The sequence below is a fragment of the Nylanderia fulva genome, unplaced genomic scaffold (genome assembly GCF_048542155.1).
Source record: "Nylanderia fulva isolate GAGA-0341 unplaced genomic scaffold, ASM4854215v1 Scaffold368, whole genome shotgun sequence".
NCBI classification, from domain to species: domain Eukaryota; kingdom Metazoa; phylum Arthropoda; class Insecta; order Hymenoptera; family Formicidae; genus Nylanderia; species Nylanderia fulva.
Window position 1 is genome coordinate 52236 of NW_028190442.1, and position 17709 is coordinate 69944.

The 17709-nt window shown below is 42.0% G+C and overlaps 1 protein-coding gene across 1 annotated transcript in view; it reads right to left on the bottom strand.

The window, feature by feature from the left end:
• Nucleotides 1-17709, bottom strand: part of LOC114934565 (uncharacterized) — a 46965-nt gene that overhangs the window by 4846 nt on the left and 24410 nt on the right. The window contains 4 exon segments of the mRNA XM_085485406.1: nucleotides 1-289; nucleotides 291-397; nucleotides 9311-9435; nucleotides 10228-10313. Coding sequence (XP_085341532.1) covers nucleotides 1-289; nucleotides 291-397; nucleotides 9311-9435; nucleotides 10228-10313 — 607 coding nt within the window.

A 17709-nucleotide genomic window follows, 5' to 3' on the forward strand; every position in this document is an offset into this window, starting at 1 on the left:
ACCAGCTCCGCGATGCGACAGATGATTGTGCTGCGACGACGCGGGATGTGGGGACGACAGCAGCAACGGCGGCGACATGGAGGACACGTGTCGTTGCTGGTGAGAGTGATGCTGATGAGAATGATGCTGGTAGGAGGAGGAATGCTGAAGACCGCGAGCCGACTGGGCCAGCAGGTTGGCGGTGGAATGAATCGTCTTCGAGCCACCCGGATGCAGCATCGGTCGCAGCTGCAGCTGCTGATGGTGATGGTGATGCTGTTGTTGGTGATGATGCTGGTGCTGTTGCTGCTTGCGATTGTTGGTACGGCTGTTGCTGATGCTGCTGCTGCTGACGTTGCAGCTGCGCCGCGGCCTCGCACTGCTCGCGAGCAAACGCCTTCACCGCGTTCGTCTTCTCCTACGGATAAACGTGAAAAAGATTACCCTGTAATTTTTTCTTCTTCTCTCGAAGATGAGGTTGGCAAGGAAGCGGATGATTTCAGGAAAGTTTACAAGGATTTACGGGATTTTCATAAAGGTATCCCCTAGTAACAAGTATACGTCATTTTGACGTCATTGGACGTCAGTGACGTCAATTTGACGTTTAATGACGTCAGTTTGACGTTTAATGACGTCAGTTTGCTACTTGGGATGAAAGGCGCAAAGTTAACGCGCTAGATAGCAAACTGACGTCATTAAACATCAAACTGACGTCATTAAACGTCAAAATGACTTCATTCGACGTTAAAATGACGATTTAATCTCCACAGAGAATAACAAATAAAATTTCGCTTTAAAATCTAGCTATTTTATTTTCTTGCTATCTCTTTAAAACTTTATTACCCAAGTAGCAAAATGACGTCATTCGACGTCACAATGACGTTATATTATATTTTGACGTTTAATAAAGTTTTAAAGATATTGAAAGAAAATAAAATAAGTAAATTTTAAAGCGAATTTTATGTTATTTTCTGTCGAGATTAAGTCATTATAAGACGTGATCAATTTAGCAACCGCAACTGATGAAAGAAGAATTGAAGGGAAGGTTGTGGAAAATGAAGAGATTGAAAAGAAATTAAGGCTTCAACAGTCAAGAAAGTAGAAATTGATAAAGAGAAAGTGAAGCTTTTTATAGCAATAAGACTGATGTAAATGTAAATGGATAAACGGATGCTAATATCTACAAAGCGTGACCTGGCAGGAGAGTCTGAATCACGTATGTTTGTGGAATTCGCGCAAACCAGAGGTGCGTGAATGAGTGCGTTAGCGTGACGGGAATTAGGAGGTCAGTGTCATTAGCACATGCACATGTGTCGTGTCTGACGTAATGTCACATATCAAGGTAATGACATGAAATTAATTATAAAATAAAATAAAATATAAAATTAAATAAATTAATAAAATAAAATAAAATAATTTTCATCTTTTAAATTATACCATATTTATAATATTTCTTGATTTGTTTGGGACAAGTTTTGCTTGAATATTCGTGTCAAATTTTCTTCTGAAAAAATCATAAACTCTTCAAGAAAGAAAAACTATCAATTATATAAAAATTCTAAAAACGCGAATTGTTAAGTTAAAAATATCAACAATAATAATAATATATAATATGATAATAAATATATGATAATATAATAATAAATAGATTGTTATAATAATATGATGAAAATAATAATTATGATAATAAATGTATAATAATAATTATTATAATAATATGATAATTTATGATATAATTAAACACATAATAATAAATTAAATATATGACTTATGATTCTAAATATTTTAAATTTCGAGTGAAAATAAAATTAAAAAAAAAATGATGGCAACGTGTACACGCCCCTCGAATTAACGTGCTGCGAATCAAACATTAATTAATATAGTTTATATCCGGTTACGGCCACTGTCTCGGAGAGTCCGCGCATTAAGTCGATGTGTAGGAATAAAAAACACAAAACTGCTCCTAATAACAATTAAATCCAAAGTCTTTAATAAAATGTTAATAACTTTGATAATACACGACTATGTTTGACGATCGTTAACGTTTCGTCAACGCTGAATGATAACACAAGAATCGCTGTGTTCGGATCGCTAGTCGAACGAGAACTGAGAGCCTGCTCTCTGCGAGAGTCAGGCACGAAAAACGCCGGAATTTTCACATTCTTACAATATCACGCGTACAGGATCGGGTGATCACGTGTATAATCTGTATCGATACCGAAATCATAACGTGATTCTTGAATGGATATCGAACAAACAACTCGTGGTCAAACACAATCAGCCTACATGCCGAAAAATACAATTTGATTTCTGAACATACCGCCCGCCTCGTACAAACTACGAAACGGACTGATGAACAAATTCTAGTATGTTAAAATTTTAATAGAACGATAGCAGACGGAATGTTTGACAGATCTTTACAATGAGTAAGAGACAGTTACTCGTCTGTTCTAATAAGTGGGCAGATTTTAGTAATCGGGCGCTTAAGCGTTGAAGACGCGGTGCGAACGGTCACGACGCGCGTGTGACCATCTGGGCCAGGGTGTGTCTCGATGACTCTGGCCATGTCCCATTTAGCGGGGGGAAGCAGAGGGTTTTTTATTATTACGAGGTCGTTAATTTTAATCGGTGGTTCTACCGTTCGCCATTTCTGCCTCTGATGAAGCGTGTGCAAGTAATCAGAAGACCATGCTTTCCAAAATTGTTCGTGCATGGCCTGCACCCTTTGCCATCTTGACAAACGATTCTCATTAATTTCTAAGACAGACTCTCCCGGTGCACTCAAAAGGGGGCGACCTATCAGGAAGTGCCCCGGTGTGAGCGCCTCGAAGGAGTCCGGATCGCTTGTCAATGCGGCGAGAGGACGGGAGTTAAGGCAGGCTTCGATTTGGCACAAAAGAGTCGCGAATTCCAACTGCGACAGAGTATGACCTCCGATAACGCGCTTTAAATGATATTTAAAACTCTTTACTCCCGCCTCCCAGAGTCCCCCGAAATGTGGAGACGCCGCGGGTATAAAGTGCCACTGTACACCGTCAGTGACAAGGTGATCGTGGACGGCGCGATCTTTACATGTTTTTATAAATGCGAGTCGCAACTCACGGTCGGCCCCTACAAAATTCGTACCATTGTCGCTATAGACATCGGATGGAAGTCCACGTCGACTAACGAATCTTCGAAAGGCCGCAAGAAAGCCCTCCGATGAGTAATCAGAGACATACTCTAAATGAATCGCACGAGTTGCGAGACATACGAAAATGCAGACGTAATATTTCCGCGAGGTCTGACCGCGACCGACATACGGTATGATTTGTAAGGGGCCGGCATAATCTATTCCGCAGTGGGAAAAGGTGGGCGATGGCGTCACTCGCGGTGACGGTAGATCGCCCATGAGCTGACTTGCGGTCCTCGCGCTTTCGCGTATGCATGTCATACATTTTCTTATTCGGAATTTGACAAGAGATCTCGCACCAAGAATCCAGAAATTTTGACGTAATACGCGTAGAGTAAGTTGCGGACCTCCGTGCGAGGATCGCAAGTGAGCTTGATCGACAATTAATTCGGTAATGCGGTGACGCGGAAGGATCACCGGAAATCTCTCATCGTATGAGAGTAAGGAGTGGCGGAGTCTCCCGCCAAGCCGAATAATGCCGTTTTCGTCAAGAAACGGCGTTAGCGAACGCAGAGGACTCGATTTGCTTAGCGGAGAATTCCCACGCAACGCGATGAGTTCGGCATTGAAGCTTAGGGCTTGTAATCGTTGGATCCAGAAGATCCGCGCTCTCTTGACATCAAGGCTCGTCAATACCCCGGCCGCCATTTCGCTCGCTTTGTTGCTGGTTTTATGTGTTCTAAAGAGACGGAACACGTGACCTGTGACGCGAAGCAATTTTCCCCACGACGTAAAATTTTCGTGGATATTGAATATATCCGCTGCCGGAGCGGACTTTGAATTATCTACGGTAGCGACGCGAACTTCGGCATTCACGTTTGACTCTATTTCGTCCGATAATTTGTCCTGCAATTTTTTTCTCTCTGGCCAAGAGACGGGAGGATCTTTTAGCCAGGCCGGGCCTGACCACCACAGCGGGTGGACGCGAAACTCCTCTACCGAAATACCGCGCGAAGCACAATCCGCGGGGTTGCTGATTGTCGGCACGTGATGCCACTTCGCTGTCGGTAATTTCGTCTGAATCTCGGAGACTCGCGTAGCGACGAACGTTCGCCATTTTGAGGGGTGTTGACTGACCCACGCTAGTGCGACGGTGGAATCTGTCCAGCCGTAAATCGGTATATCCGGATTCTCGAGCACGCCTAAAACGTGATTTATTAAACGTGCTAGGAGTACGATAGCCATAAGTTCCAGGCGGGGAATGGCAATCGTTTTTAAGGGCGCCACTTTTGATTTGGCAGCGAGCAGCGAAACCGAAATTCGATTAGGCGAGTGGCGAACCCGTAAATAAACGACAGCAGCGTAGGCACGCTGTGACGCGTCGGCGAATCCGTGAATCTCCACCGCGTGATCGGGATCGTAGGTATTAAGCCAACGTGGCATACGGCAATTAGAAAGCTTAGGAAGACTGCTAACGTAATCTTGCCATCTTTGCAGAAGTGACGCGGGAATAATCTCATCCCAATCGATTTTTTGAAGCCACAGATCCTGCATCAGTATTTTCGCTACAATTACGACGGGCGACGCCCAACCTAAGGGGTCGAATAGCCGCGCGATAAATGATAGGACGGTCCGCTTCGTGGTTCGCGATTCCGTGAATTCTGTGGTTCGAAAAAAGAATACATCGTCGGTCGGGCGCCAAGCGACGCCAAGGACCTTTAGACTTGTATTTTCTTCAAATGCGTGATCGCATGATAACTCGTGATCGCCGGATGGAATAATTGACAAGAGTTGTGGATCGTTAGCCGCCCATTTTCTCGAGTGAAATCCGCCGGAATGCATCAAATCGTTAAGCTGAGCGCGCAATTGTATAGCGGACGCGATGTCATTCGCACCAAATAAGAGATCGTCCACGTAGGCCGAATTTTTAAGGATTTTTGCAGCTTGCGGAAAGCGACGAGACTCATCGTCGGCAAGCTGATGTCGAACACGGATAGCGAGATACGGTGCGCTAGCCGTGCCGTATGTAACCGTGAGGAGACGGTACGATAGGACCGGACTTTGCGGATTCGGTCTCCAGACGATTCTCTGGTAATCTACATCGTCGGGATGTACTAGGATCTGACGGAACATTTTTTCAATGTCCGCCAGATAGACGTAACGATAGAAACGCCAATTCAGCAAAACTCCGCCGAGATCGTTTTGAAGCTTAGGCCCAACTAATAAGCAATCATTCAGAGTAAAGCCGTTGGACGTGACACTCGAAGCGTTAAATACAACGCGCACTTTGGTTGTCGAGCTGCTTTCCCGGATCACGGGATGGTGAGGGAGATAAACAGGCCGACGGCGCGAGGTGGAATCGCGAACCTGTTCCATGTGCCCTAAAACTTCGTATTCAGCGAGAAATTTATTGTATTCCGCAGCAAGGTCGCTATTGCGAAGTAATCGTCGTTCCGTTTTGGAATACAACCGTTGAGCGAGATTATAACTATCGCCCAGAACGGGAGGCTGATTATTTCGGAATGGCAATCGAATAATATAACGGCCGTCCGCATTCCGCGAATGGGTTTGACTAAAATGCGTTTCGCATAGCTCCTCTTCGGGAGAGTAAATGATTTTAGAGGGAATCTCCTCCGTTTCCCAAAATTTTTGAATGAGCTCGTCTAGAGATGGAGCGGCCACACAAGACATAACCGTCGCTTCCTGAAGCGATACTAAATCCAATGACTTTGCCGGGCCTGAAACTATCCAACCTAACGACGTTAACTGCGCCGTAGGGGAACCGGGAGGCCCCCTTTGGATTGGCCCGAGTAGCAATGAACCATAGAGGTCGGCTCCGATTAATACTTCAATATTTTCTTTATTTGACGGATCGGGATCCGCGAGTTCTAAGCCTTTCAGGTGAGGCCAATCGTCGACGGAAAACGCTTGAGTAGCTGCGTAAGCCGTGATCTTTTGATAAATGTATACTGAAATCGGCAGTCGTGATCCAGGACGGAGACACGATTCGAGTAGAAGACTCGTTTGTGCTCGCGCGATGCCAGAGTATTCTTCCCCGAAACCGGTAATGTGTAAATTCGCGCGACGTCGCGTCGGACGTAATCTCTGTGCGAGAGCTTCCGAAATAAAGCTATGTGTCGAGCCTTGATCGAAGAGAGCGCGGGCCTGTACAGTTCGTCCTTCAACCGTGTGAAGTCGGACCCGAGCGGTAGCGAGAAGGACGGGAATCGGAGCTTGAGATCGCGCACCTAGAGATACGGTATAATTAGTCGCTACGTTGGTGGAGGCGTCATTAAATGCGTCTTGTGCTTCGCACGCTTTATTTGCCGCGGATTCGTGTCGCGATTTCGTACCTTCTCGATCCGTAGCGTCGGCGATTGCTACGCCGATGTTGTCGCGATGAAGTAATGAATGGTGAGCGCGTTGACAAGAGTTACAGCGCTTCTCACTTGGACAATTTAGCGGAAAATGCCCGGGTCTTAAACAATTGAAGCAGACGCGAGCTTGTCTAGCGAGCTGCCCGCGTTGGTCTAGCGACCGTTTTCGGAAAGTCTGACAAAATGACAGGAAATGATTCCCCTGACAGCAAGGACACTTACGGTCCGTAGTGTTATGAACCGTTGCCTTGATTTTATTCGATTTATCGGAACGCGCGGACAAGCCGGCGGTAGCGCAATTAGTTACAAGAGGCACAAGATCAGATAAGCCGCGAAGACGTTCCGTAATAAATTCGCGAAGTGTTTTAAATGTAGGGTAATCGGTTGACGCGCCTAAACGCAAGTTCCATTCGGTACGAGTACGCGAGCTGAACTTTTGAGTGACGATGTACACAAGCAAGTCGTCCCATTGATCGGTATCTCTGCCTAAATTTGATAATGCCGATAACGACGCGGTTACAGTATCGCGCAACAGCTTTAATTCGGCAGCGTTTTCGGTCTTCATTACAGTGAGACTCGCGAACGCGTGAATATGCGCATGGACTAGAGACCGTGCGTTGTTATACTCATCCAACAAAATCTGCCAAGCTCCAGCGTAGTTCAAGTCAGAAGTCGTGATGTGCTTCAACAGAAGCGCAGCATCCCCGTCCATGAACGACTTCAAATAGTGTAGCTTCTGCGCGTCCGAGAGAGTTTCGTTGGCGCCGACTAAAGCCTGGAAGGTGTCTCGGAAGCTCTCCCACTTGGTCATTTCGCCCTTGAAAACTGGAATGGTGATCCTTGGTAGCGCGAAGGCTGATGACCCGTGACCAGACGGGTGATGGACGCTGATAGAACTCTGATCAGCGTCAGATGGAGTACGTAGCTCCTGTTTGTCGAGTAGGCTTGCTAAGAAATCTTGCGAGTCCTCGAACACCGCTTCAGCTTTGCTAATTTCGTCGTCAGTGAAGTAATCATGTTGGAGATCGTCTTTGTCAGCGACCTGCAGGAGCTCGACGTGCTGCTTACAGCAAGTTTGCCAGTGCTCCCGTAATTGCTCCATGCGAAGCTTAGTCTTCGTAATCGTAAATTTCTCCTTGCCGGCCTTCTTATAATTCACTGCTATCCGAGACATAAATTGAACGGTCGCACGTATCGCGATGAGACCGTTCTCGAAATCCGACATGATTCACGGATATGAACGGTACTGATATTGTATTAATATTAAATCGACGCGTAGAATTCTTTCACTACGGATAGCCACTGACCAAAGCGGAAATTTGAGAAAAAAGTAAGGTCACTGCGAAACGTCGAAAACACGAGGGCCGGCTCTCGCTTTCGTTGGAGCGAGAGAGAGGGTAGGATTTGGCGCGAGACCGCTCGCCGTGTGAGACCGCCCGCCGTGCGAGAGAGAGAAAGCGAGAGAGATAGCGCGCGCACTTCCGGCGCGAAATTCCTCGTTGTATAGTTCAGTGCTGAATTAAACAACGGATCGTTTTTTCGTATCCCGATAACAGCGGGACGCGAGAATGAGCGGACACAGTTTACGCCTACGCGACTTGACACGACACTCTGCAGACACAGTTTTTTCGGCGCATATCCGGCTCGAAGGACCATTAATTCACATGTACACGCCCCTCGAATTAACGTGCTGCGAATCAAACATTAATTAATATATAGTTTATATCCGGTTACGGCCACTGTCTCGGAGAGTCCGCGCATTAAGTCGATGTGTAGGAATAAAAAACACAAAACTGCTCCTAATAACAATTAAATCCAAAGTCTTTAATAAAATGTTAATAACTTTGATAATACACGACTATGTTTGACGATCGTTAACGTTTCGTCAACGCTGAATGATAACACAAGAATCGCTGTGTTCGGATCGCTAGTCGAACGAGAACTGAGAGCCTGCTCTCTGCGAGAGTCAGGCACAAAAAACGCCGGAATTTTCACATTCTTACAATATCACGCGTACAGGATCGGGTGATCACGTGTATAATCTGTATCGATACCGAAATCATAACGTGATTCTTGAATGGATATCGAACAAACAACTCGTGGTCAAACACAATCAGCCTACATGCCGAAAAATACAATTTGATTTCTGAACACAACGCGATATCACAAATAATAAATATGTTAAAAAAGAAATTATCTCATACTATCGAAAGCATCAGAAGAACGGAAGAAGGATAAGCTAAGAAAACTCATCTTCTCCTCATCGTGCAATTTATGTAACGGCAAATTTATCACAACGCACAGGAAGCCGAGTGACGAGCTAATGCAGTTACACATAAAATCTTCCGCTTAATAATTACATAACGCGAAAATGTGTCGGCTCTCGCAGGATGATCAAATAGTTTATCTCAATCTTTTTTTCTCATTTCTCTATATCGAAAACCCGACGTCGAACACGTCGCTTTACACTTCGCGCATTCGCGTATACACGGATCCAGTTTGGAATCGAATTACACGGTAGAATGATCACCGACGTAAATAATAGCGTGATAATGACATCGACCGTTGCGGGATATGCTAATGAGGCGGCAAGCGAGAAAGAGAGAGAGAGAAATTAAGGGCGTAGAAGGAAGGAGAAGGCGAGAGCGAAGGAAAGGAAGAGGATGCACAGGCGGTTCGTGAAATACGAGAAAATAAAGGGGCCGGTGGTCCCTGGCGAAGATCCGCGTATATCGCGATGATCGAAAGAATTCGCACGCCGTTAAGTCGCGTTAAGTATACGAGAGAGAGAGAGGAAGGAGGATGAGACAAAAAAAAATGTATTTCCAGGTCTCTCACTCACTTTCTGCCACACGAAGACGTTATGGACCATGGCGCATCCGCAGAACACGATGCCGAGGCCGATGAAGACTGACGTGACGATCGCCGGTGTCGAGTGGAATTGGATGAATGTGTACAGGATCATGCCTGCGCAGATATTAATTAATGGATCAATAAACATTTAGATCAATTAGTTGAATTATTATAATTGATTAATAATATTTCAATTATTTATTAATTTTATATTATTAATTAATAATATTCTAACTACTATATATAATTAATTTAATTATTAATTAATACTATTATAATTATATTTATTTATTTAATTAATAATATTCGAATTATTTATTAATTTAATTAATAATATTCTAATTATTTATTAATTTCATGAATAAAATATTCTGATTATTTATTAATTTAATTATGAATTAATAATATTGTAATTATTAATTAAATTAATTAAATTAATTGTATTTAAATTAATTTCGAATTATGTTTATTAATTAATTACATTGATTAGTAGAATTATTATGAAGTGGAAATGGTAGACCAGTGGGTTAAGTCGTAAGACAGTATACCTAAGGTCCCCCATTGATACACACAAAATACAAAAATGGATAACATATGTAATAATCAACAATAAAAATAAATAAAAATATATAATAATTAATCAAAATAAATAATATAATAATAATTAATGATTTTATTAATTAATTGATGGCTAATTAAATCGATGATATCGATAACTATTATATATACGTATATAAGACAAATAAAATGGCATATATCTTAATGTATTTTCAGAATTGAATCTCATGTTTAAATCTGTTTTAATTGTGTTTTACACTTTGACAATCTCTCTCTAAATTATATAATTTTCGCACGTAATTCGAGTAAAATAAAAAAGGCATATGAAATGCAAGTTCGTGTTCTTACCGGTTAAGAAGACCGGAATGCTAATAAAAAAACCTCCGACGGCGCAGACGCGGCTGATGGACGATTTTTGCAGGTACTTGTTACTCCTGAAACAAAAGAAAAATCGCAGAGTGTGAGTTTCGCGGATCCGTCATAATTGGATGAGTTATAAAGGAGCGCGGCTTTTCTTTCTCGAGGGAAGTTTCTTCGTTGTCGAGGATTACATGGATTCGCAAAAAAAAAAAAACAAAAAAAAAATACTTCTCATTGTCAGACGAAAGCTACGATGAAAGAATTTTTTAAGGGGCACAAAAAAAATAACACAATAACTTATTTTCTCGTAAAACATCTTATATCTTATATCTTGATTAAAGAAAGTACAGATTATTCTGCTAAAATTATTCTATATAAATTTTGACATAAGAAACTGAGCACGTGGCTAAAATATAAATTCTTGCTTCTTGTGAATTATGTGTGAAAATATAAATAATATTAAGTATACTTTTTCAGTCCAATTGTTTGAATATATTCAATTCAATTCAATTCTTTATTCGCCCCCTAAGGGATTGAAGGCGCTTTTGAAGGAGCGTTCCCCAACCTTACAACCTCTTACAATGTTACTTATATCTACTCTTAACTCTACTCTTACATCTAATTTACAAATAACTTAATTCTACCTTAACCTACTTATCTACTACTTTAGAGAGAGAAAGAGCCGTCCCTACCTATCGTTTCGCTTCGGCTTCCGATTCCCCATACATTCTCCACCACCTCATTCATACCTCACTCATTCTCCTCCTCATCCTTCCTTCCTCCTTTTCCCCTCCCTCCCTCCTTTCTTCCGTTCTCCCCTCTTCCCTCTTTTTCTCTATTTCTCTCATCCATCCTTCCCCTTCTCCTCCTTCCTGCAGTATTTCCTTCATTCTTTCCCACCAGTTTCCCTTCCCCCCTTCTCCCCCACATTCTCCTATCACATGCTCCCATGTTTCATTTTCTATCCCGCATAACCTACACCTTCTTTTCCCCTCTTCTTCCCAGTATCTCGCCCCCCTCATCTCATTGTTCATTCTGAACCTGATTATCCTTCTCCATCTACTTTCCCCCCATCCCTTTCTCAGGTATTCCGGTAAACCCTCCTCCTTCCATTCCCCATATCATCTATTATATCTCGACTCTCTTATCCTCTCCCACCTTTCCTCCTTCTGCCTTTCCCTGTCTTTCTGTTCCCACCCCTCATATACTTCCTCTCCTCTTCCCCTTTTTTCCTCCATCTCTTTCCCCTCTATTCCTCTTTCTTCCCAGAATTTCCCCCTCTCTTCCTCCCACATCGTTCTTTCCTTTCCTCCCCTTATCCTCTCTTTCATATCCTCAAAACATTTCCTCGCTAAACTTCCTCCCCTCCCTTCCTCCAACTTCCTCTCATACCCTACCGCCCTCCTTCCTGCCCTTATCCTAAATTTGTCTTTTCCTATCTCCTCTCTTACCATATACCCCGGCGTGCACCAGTCTACTCCTAACGTCCACCTAATCCATCGCTCCTGCATTGCCTCCACCTCTCTCCTCTCCTTCCATCCCCATATTTCCGCCCCATATTCCAACACCGTCCTCACCAACCTTTCCATTAGCCATACTCTTTTCATCCAGTCTCCTGCAAACCTTCTCTTTCCCATTCCCCACACCTGTCTTATCACAGCTCCTGCTTTCCTAACTCTGTTCTTTACCTGCGCCTCCTGCCCCCCGTTCCTCTGTAGCTTATACCCTAAATATGTGAATTCTTTCACTTCCTCTAACCTTTTTCCTTTCCATCTCCACTCCACTCTCTTCATTCTTCCTCCTCCCTTTTTAAACCTCATTACCTTTGTCTTATCCACATTCACCTCTAACCTTTTCTTGTCCATATAACTTTCCATTTTCCCCAACATATGTATCATCCCTTCTTCATCCTCCGCCAACAGTACCATATCATCTGCGTACGCCAAACAATGCACCTTTTCCCCTCCCAGTTTCACCCCCCCCCAACCTCCTTTTCTTAGCACTTCCTCTATATCCGCTATCAGCAAACTGAATAAGTGCGGACTCATTGGGCAACCTTGCCTCACCCCCCTTGCCGTCCAAAAATTTCCTCCCTCCTCCTTCCCCACTCTTACCTTACTCCTCGTTTCCCTGTACACCTCTTCTATCCTACTCCTTAATCCCTCCCTCACTCCCCTCCTCTTCATTGCCTCCATTAACACCTCCCTATCTACCGAATCAAACGCCGCCTTCAGGTCCATAAATGCCGCGACTACCTTTCCCCCCTTCTTGTTTACCCTCTTATTCACCAGATAGTTCAACACATAGATACTATCCATCACCCCCATTCCCTTCCTAAAACCTGTCTGACTCTCCGGTATCATATTCTTCTCCTCCATTTCTTCCTTTAACCTTTCAGTTAAAATCCCCACGTATATCTTGTATAGCGTTGGCATCAATGTTACTCCTCTATAGTTTTCCACTTTATTCCCCGTTCCCTTTTTCAACAGTGGCACTATTATCCCTTCTTTCCACCTCTCCGGCCATCCTTCTCCTCTCCATACTCTGTTGCACATTTCCCATACCCACTCTTCTACCCTCCTCCCCTCCATATTTCCATACCTCACTTGGTACCCCCATCCTCCCCCGCTGCTTTTCCTTTCTTCAGTTTTCCCAGCATCCTCTTCACTTCCTCCCTGCTTATCTCCTGCTCCTCATCCCTCTCCCTTTTTCTTTTCCTCCTCTTACCACTTTTACCTCTATCCCTCCCAATAAATCCATAAAGTATTCCTTCCATTCCTCCGCCTTTATCTCCTCATTCACCCCTTCTCTCTTTTTCCTTTCCCTGTTAATAATCTTCCATACCTCTCCTTCCGTTCTTGCCTCTATCGCCTCCTTGTACCATCTTAGCCTCTCCTCCTCCCTTTTCTCTTTACACATTAGCTTATATTCCGCCCTTACTTTTCTATATCCTTCTCCTCCTCCTCCTTTTTTCCTCCATTCCCTTAACTTTTTCCTCACTTCTTTCCTCTTCTCCTCACATTCCTCGTCCCACCACCCTTTCCTTTTCCCTTCTCCACTCTCTTTTTCTCCTTCTCTCAATTCCTCTTCTATTCTTCCTATTTTTTCCTCTAGCTCCTCTTCAATCCCCTCCTTCCACCCCTCTCCCCACTCTATTTCCTCTCTTATTCTTTCTCCTCCCCTCTTTGTCCATCTCCCTCTTTTTCTTATTCCTTTTCCCTCCCCCCTTTTTTCCCTTTTCAGCCCCTCCCTCCTCTTCTTTCTAGCGTTACAATCAATGGGTGATGGTCCGATTCTATGTTATCTCCCACCTCCATTCTCTTTATTCTTTCCTTTACTCTATCCTCTCCCACCACGTAATCTATTACCGATTCCCCTCTTCCTCCTGTATATGTGTACTCCCCCTTCCTATCCCCTCTTATCCCTCCGTTAAAAATTCCCCATCCCACCTCTTCCAACTCCTTTATCAACTTCTTCCCTTCCTCATTAACTTTCTTGTCCTTTGATCTTCTTTCTTCTTCCTCCTCCCCTCCTATCACCCCCCCCCCTTTCTACCTGTCCTTGCGTTGAAATCTCCTCCCACAATCGTCCATTTATTTTCTTCTTTCTCTTCCATCCATTCCTTCATTTCCTCCAATTTCCTTTCCATGTCCCCGTTGATGTATACGCCTATTACCCTCCACTTCTCTCTTCCTACTTCTAAATCCGCCATCATTATTCCCTCCGCCTTTTCTCCCATTCCTGATACTTTTATCTTTCCCCTCTCCTCCCTTACCCCCATGATCATTCCCCCCATCGGTCTTCCTTTCTTCTTTCTCTTCTTTGCTGCTTGCTTCTCCCATCTATATCCTTTCGGTAACCTCTTTTTAATCGCTTCCCACCCCCTTTCCTCTATCCATGTTTCCATCATCACCACCACCTCCCAATCTTCTATTTCCTTCCAGAACTTTTCTTCCTTATTCTTCAGCCCTGCCACATTCCAAAAACCTATCTTCCATTCTTCTCTTACTTCCCCTCCTTTTTCCTTTCTCTCCTGTTCCTTTCTCCTTCCTTCCTCCGTCCCCCTTTCTCCTTCCTCCTTTCTCTTCTTACTATTGTTCTCCCCTCCTCCTTTCCTCCTTTCTTCTCTTCTCCCTTCTTCTATCCCTTTTTTTCCTCCATTCCTGTCTTCATACCCCCTTCTTCCCCCCTCATTTTCTCTATACCTTCTCTAATTTCTCCTTTCCAATTTTTTAGCACACCTTCCTCCTCTTCCCATTTCCACCATACATCATTGATTTTTATCCTTCCACAGCTCGTCCATACATTGTTTCCTTTCCTCCTTTCTATCTCCGCGATCTCCATTAGTCTCCATTTTATCTTTCTCTCTTCCCATGTTAAATCATCTATTCTCACCCTCTTTCCTCTTAATATCTTCTTCCTCTCCATTACCTGTCTTTTCTGTTCTCCACTTCCTAATTTTACTACCACCATTTCACCTTCCTTTCCCTCCTTTCCTTTCAACATCTTTATCCATTCTATCTCTGCTTTCGCTCCTATCTCTTTCATTAATTTCTCTACTCTTTCCTTTACACCTTCCTTCCCTTTCTCCATTCTTTTTATTACTATGTTGTTTCTTCTCTCTTCTCTTTCCTTCCATTCTAATTTCTTTCCTATGTCCTTCACTTTTCCTATTATTGTCTCGTTTATCCCCTTACTCCCTCCTTCGCCCCCCTCTCTTTCTCTTACCTCCTTTCTTCCTCTTTCCTCTATTCTTGCTTCCAAATCTATCACTCTCTTCTCCAGGCTCTCTATCTCTTTTTTCAATTCTCTTCTTTCTTCTCTCCATTCCCCCTCCTTTTTCCAAATTTCTATCTTCAATTTTCTCATTTCCTCGCCTAACTTCTCTGTTATCTTCTCCCCTATCTCTTCCATCATTCTCCTTAACTCCTCCTTTTCTATCCCCCCTATCTCTCTATTCAGCTTTTCTGTCTTCTTGCTCCTTCTTAGGCTTCTTTCCTTTTCTTCCTTATCCTCCTCTCCCCCTTCTTCTCTTTTCCTTTTCAAAAAATCCTCTATACATCCCATACTGCTCCTCCTCTCCTTCCCTAACTCCTCTACTCTTCTCGGCCTCCCTGCCTTCTTTTTTATTTCTTCCTCATCTCCCTTTTTCCCCCTTCCTCTAACATCCTATCTCTATTGATCTCTATCCTCCTATCTCTAATATTCTCTTCATTAATCATTTCCCTCTTATCGCTTTCTTTCTTCGATTCACCTACTCTATGCTCCAACTCGCTCCAACTCGCTAGTGAATTCCCTAGTGAATTCCCTATCTTTTTACTTTACTGCACCTACTCCCTACACCTACTCTCCTCTACTCTCTTTCTTCCACGTGTCTACGTGTCCACGTGTCTCACCTTTTCCTACTTTCTCCTTTCTAACTCCTTACCCCTTTATCCTCTCCTATCCTTTCAATCTCTCCTCCTCTTTTTTCTACACCCTCTCACCTCTTATCTCCTATTCACCTCACCCCTTTTCTCACTCTTTCCTCACAAATACCTGCCACGCTTTCACACACCTGTCACTCACTCTCTTACCGGAACCGGAAGCCAATTGCTTGAATATATATATGTGATATATGTATATTTAAAATTCAAAATGATTATATAAATATTTAATATATAAAATTATTGTAATATAATATATTAAAATATAATGTAAAGAATTATAGATTTAATTATATATTATATGCGTTTTTATCTCATCTTTATCTAGCTAATTTTAAGATCATCTAAGTACAACACGTATTTTTTTTCTTGTCGAGGGCACCGCTTTCCAGGTAGCAAACTGACGTCAGTTTGACATTTAATGACGTCATTTTGACGTTTAATGACGCCATTTTGACGTTTAATGATGTCAGTTTCGCTACTTGAGTTAAAAAAGCGTAAGTTTTCCGTCGAAATCATTTTCATCTTATCTAGAATGAATTTACATATTGTTATCTCCATCTTTATCTAGCTAATTTTAAGATCATTTAAGTACAACACGTATTTTTTTTCTTATCGAGGGCACCGCTTTCCAGGTAGCAAACTGACGTCAGTTTGACATTTAATGACGTCATTTTGACGTTTAATGACGCCATTTTGACGTTTAATGACGTCAGTTTGCTACTTGAGTTAAAAAAGCGTAAGTTTCCCGTCGAAAGAGTCTCAAATGAATTTATGGTCCCAGTATGGAAAAACTTTGAGGTTGGGTAGGCGTTTTTGTGACGCAATCTGCTAATAATCTTTCATACATGTCGGTGACACACTACATTAATTAAGGAGCGCCTTCGTCTCGTAATCATCTTAGCTCCTCCATAAATAAAACGTCAGCCTCGATACTCCTCTGTAAAGACACACATGTAGTAATAAAGATTATTACTTAAGGGGATCGCCTAGAATCTCTTTCTCTCTCTCTCTAAGATTAGATTCACCAAATTAGGATCCATGTTTTTACGATAATACGAGATTCAAATGAATGATCTGTGAGCTGATTATTGAATGTGATTGAAATTTATGACGACAGGAGTCTTATTTGAAATGTAAAATAGACAAGAAAAAGATGATTAATTAAAAATTTTCCAATTATTTCTACGAAATTTTTCATGTAAATTTAGAATGTTATATTGTAAATGTCACATTCATCTGGAGATATAGGAAAAATATAAAACAAAATATATATTTTTTTTATAAAAAGATGCAATGAAAATCATCTCAATTATATATCTTTCTTTTCTAATATACATATACATAATATAAATAAAATTAAATAATCTCGAAATTAATCTCATAATCATTTGATTTAAATGACATAATATAATATAAATTATTAAAAATAATTTTAATCATCTATCATCTTACATATATATAATATAATAACCTTACATATATATAATATAAATATAATATAAATAAAATTAAACAATCTCATAATTAATTTCAGTATTAAAACTGATTCTTCTAAATGCTCTTAATAAAAAATCAAAAGAATTATTTCATTTAAATGACATAATAATAAAAATTATTAAAGAAATAAAAAATGTATATATAATAATTAATAAAGAAGCAGATAATGGTTAAAAATTGAGATCCATCTAAATTATACAGGAAAAGAAGAGATGAAATCTAATTGAGATCATCTTCATCATACATCAATTACGATTCCGGAAGATTATCGAACACAAGGCGCGCTCGCAATAACTTACTTCCAGAAATAAGCTACCGCTATTAGAAGTCTCGAACAATAGTGGTTCTAATCGCTTCGCATGACCCGCCCGTATATCTAAAGAGATCGTTGACCCCAAAAAGGGTAGCAACGCCTGCGTGGGAATTCCTCATTGCACACCTTATTATAGATGACGCTCATTTAAAAGCGGATTTGTGAGTTTTTGCAATGAGAGACGATGTAAAGAGATTTGCCATATTTATCCTACACACGTGAGAGGAATTA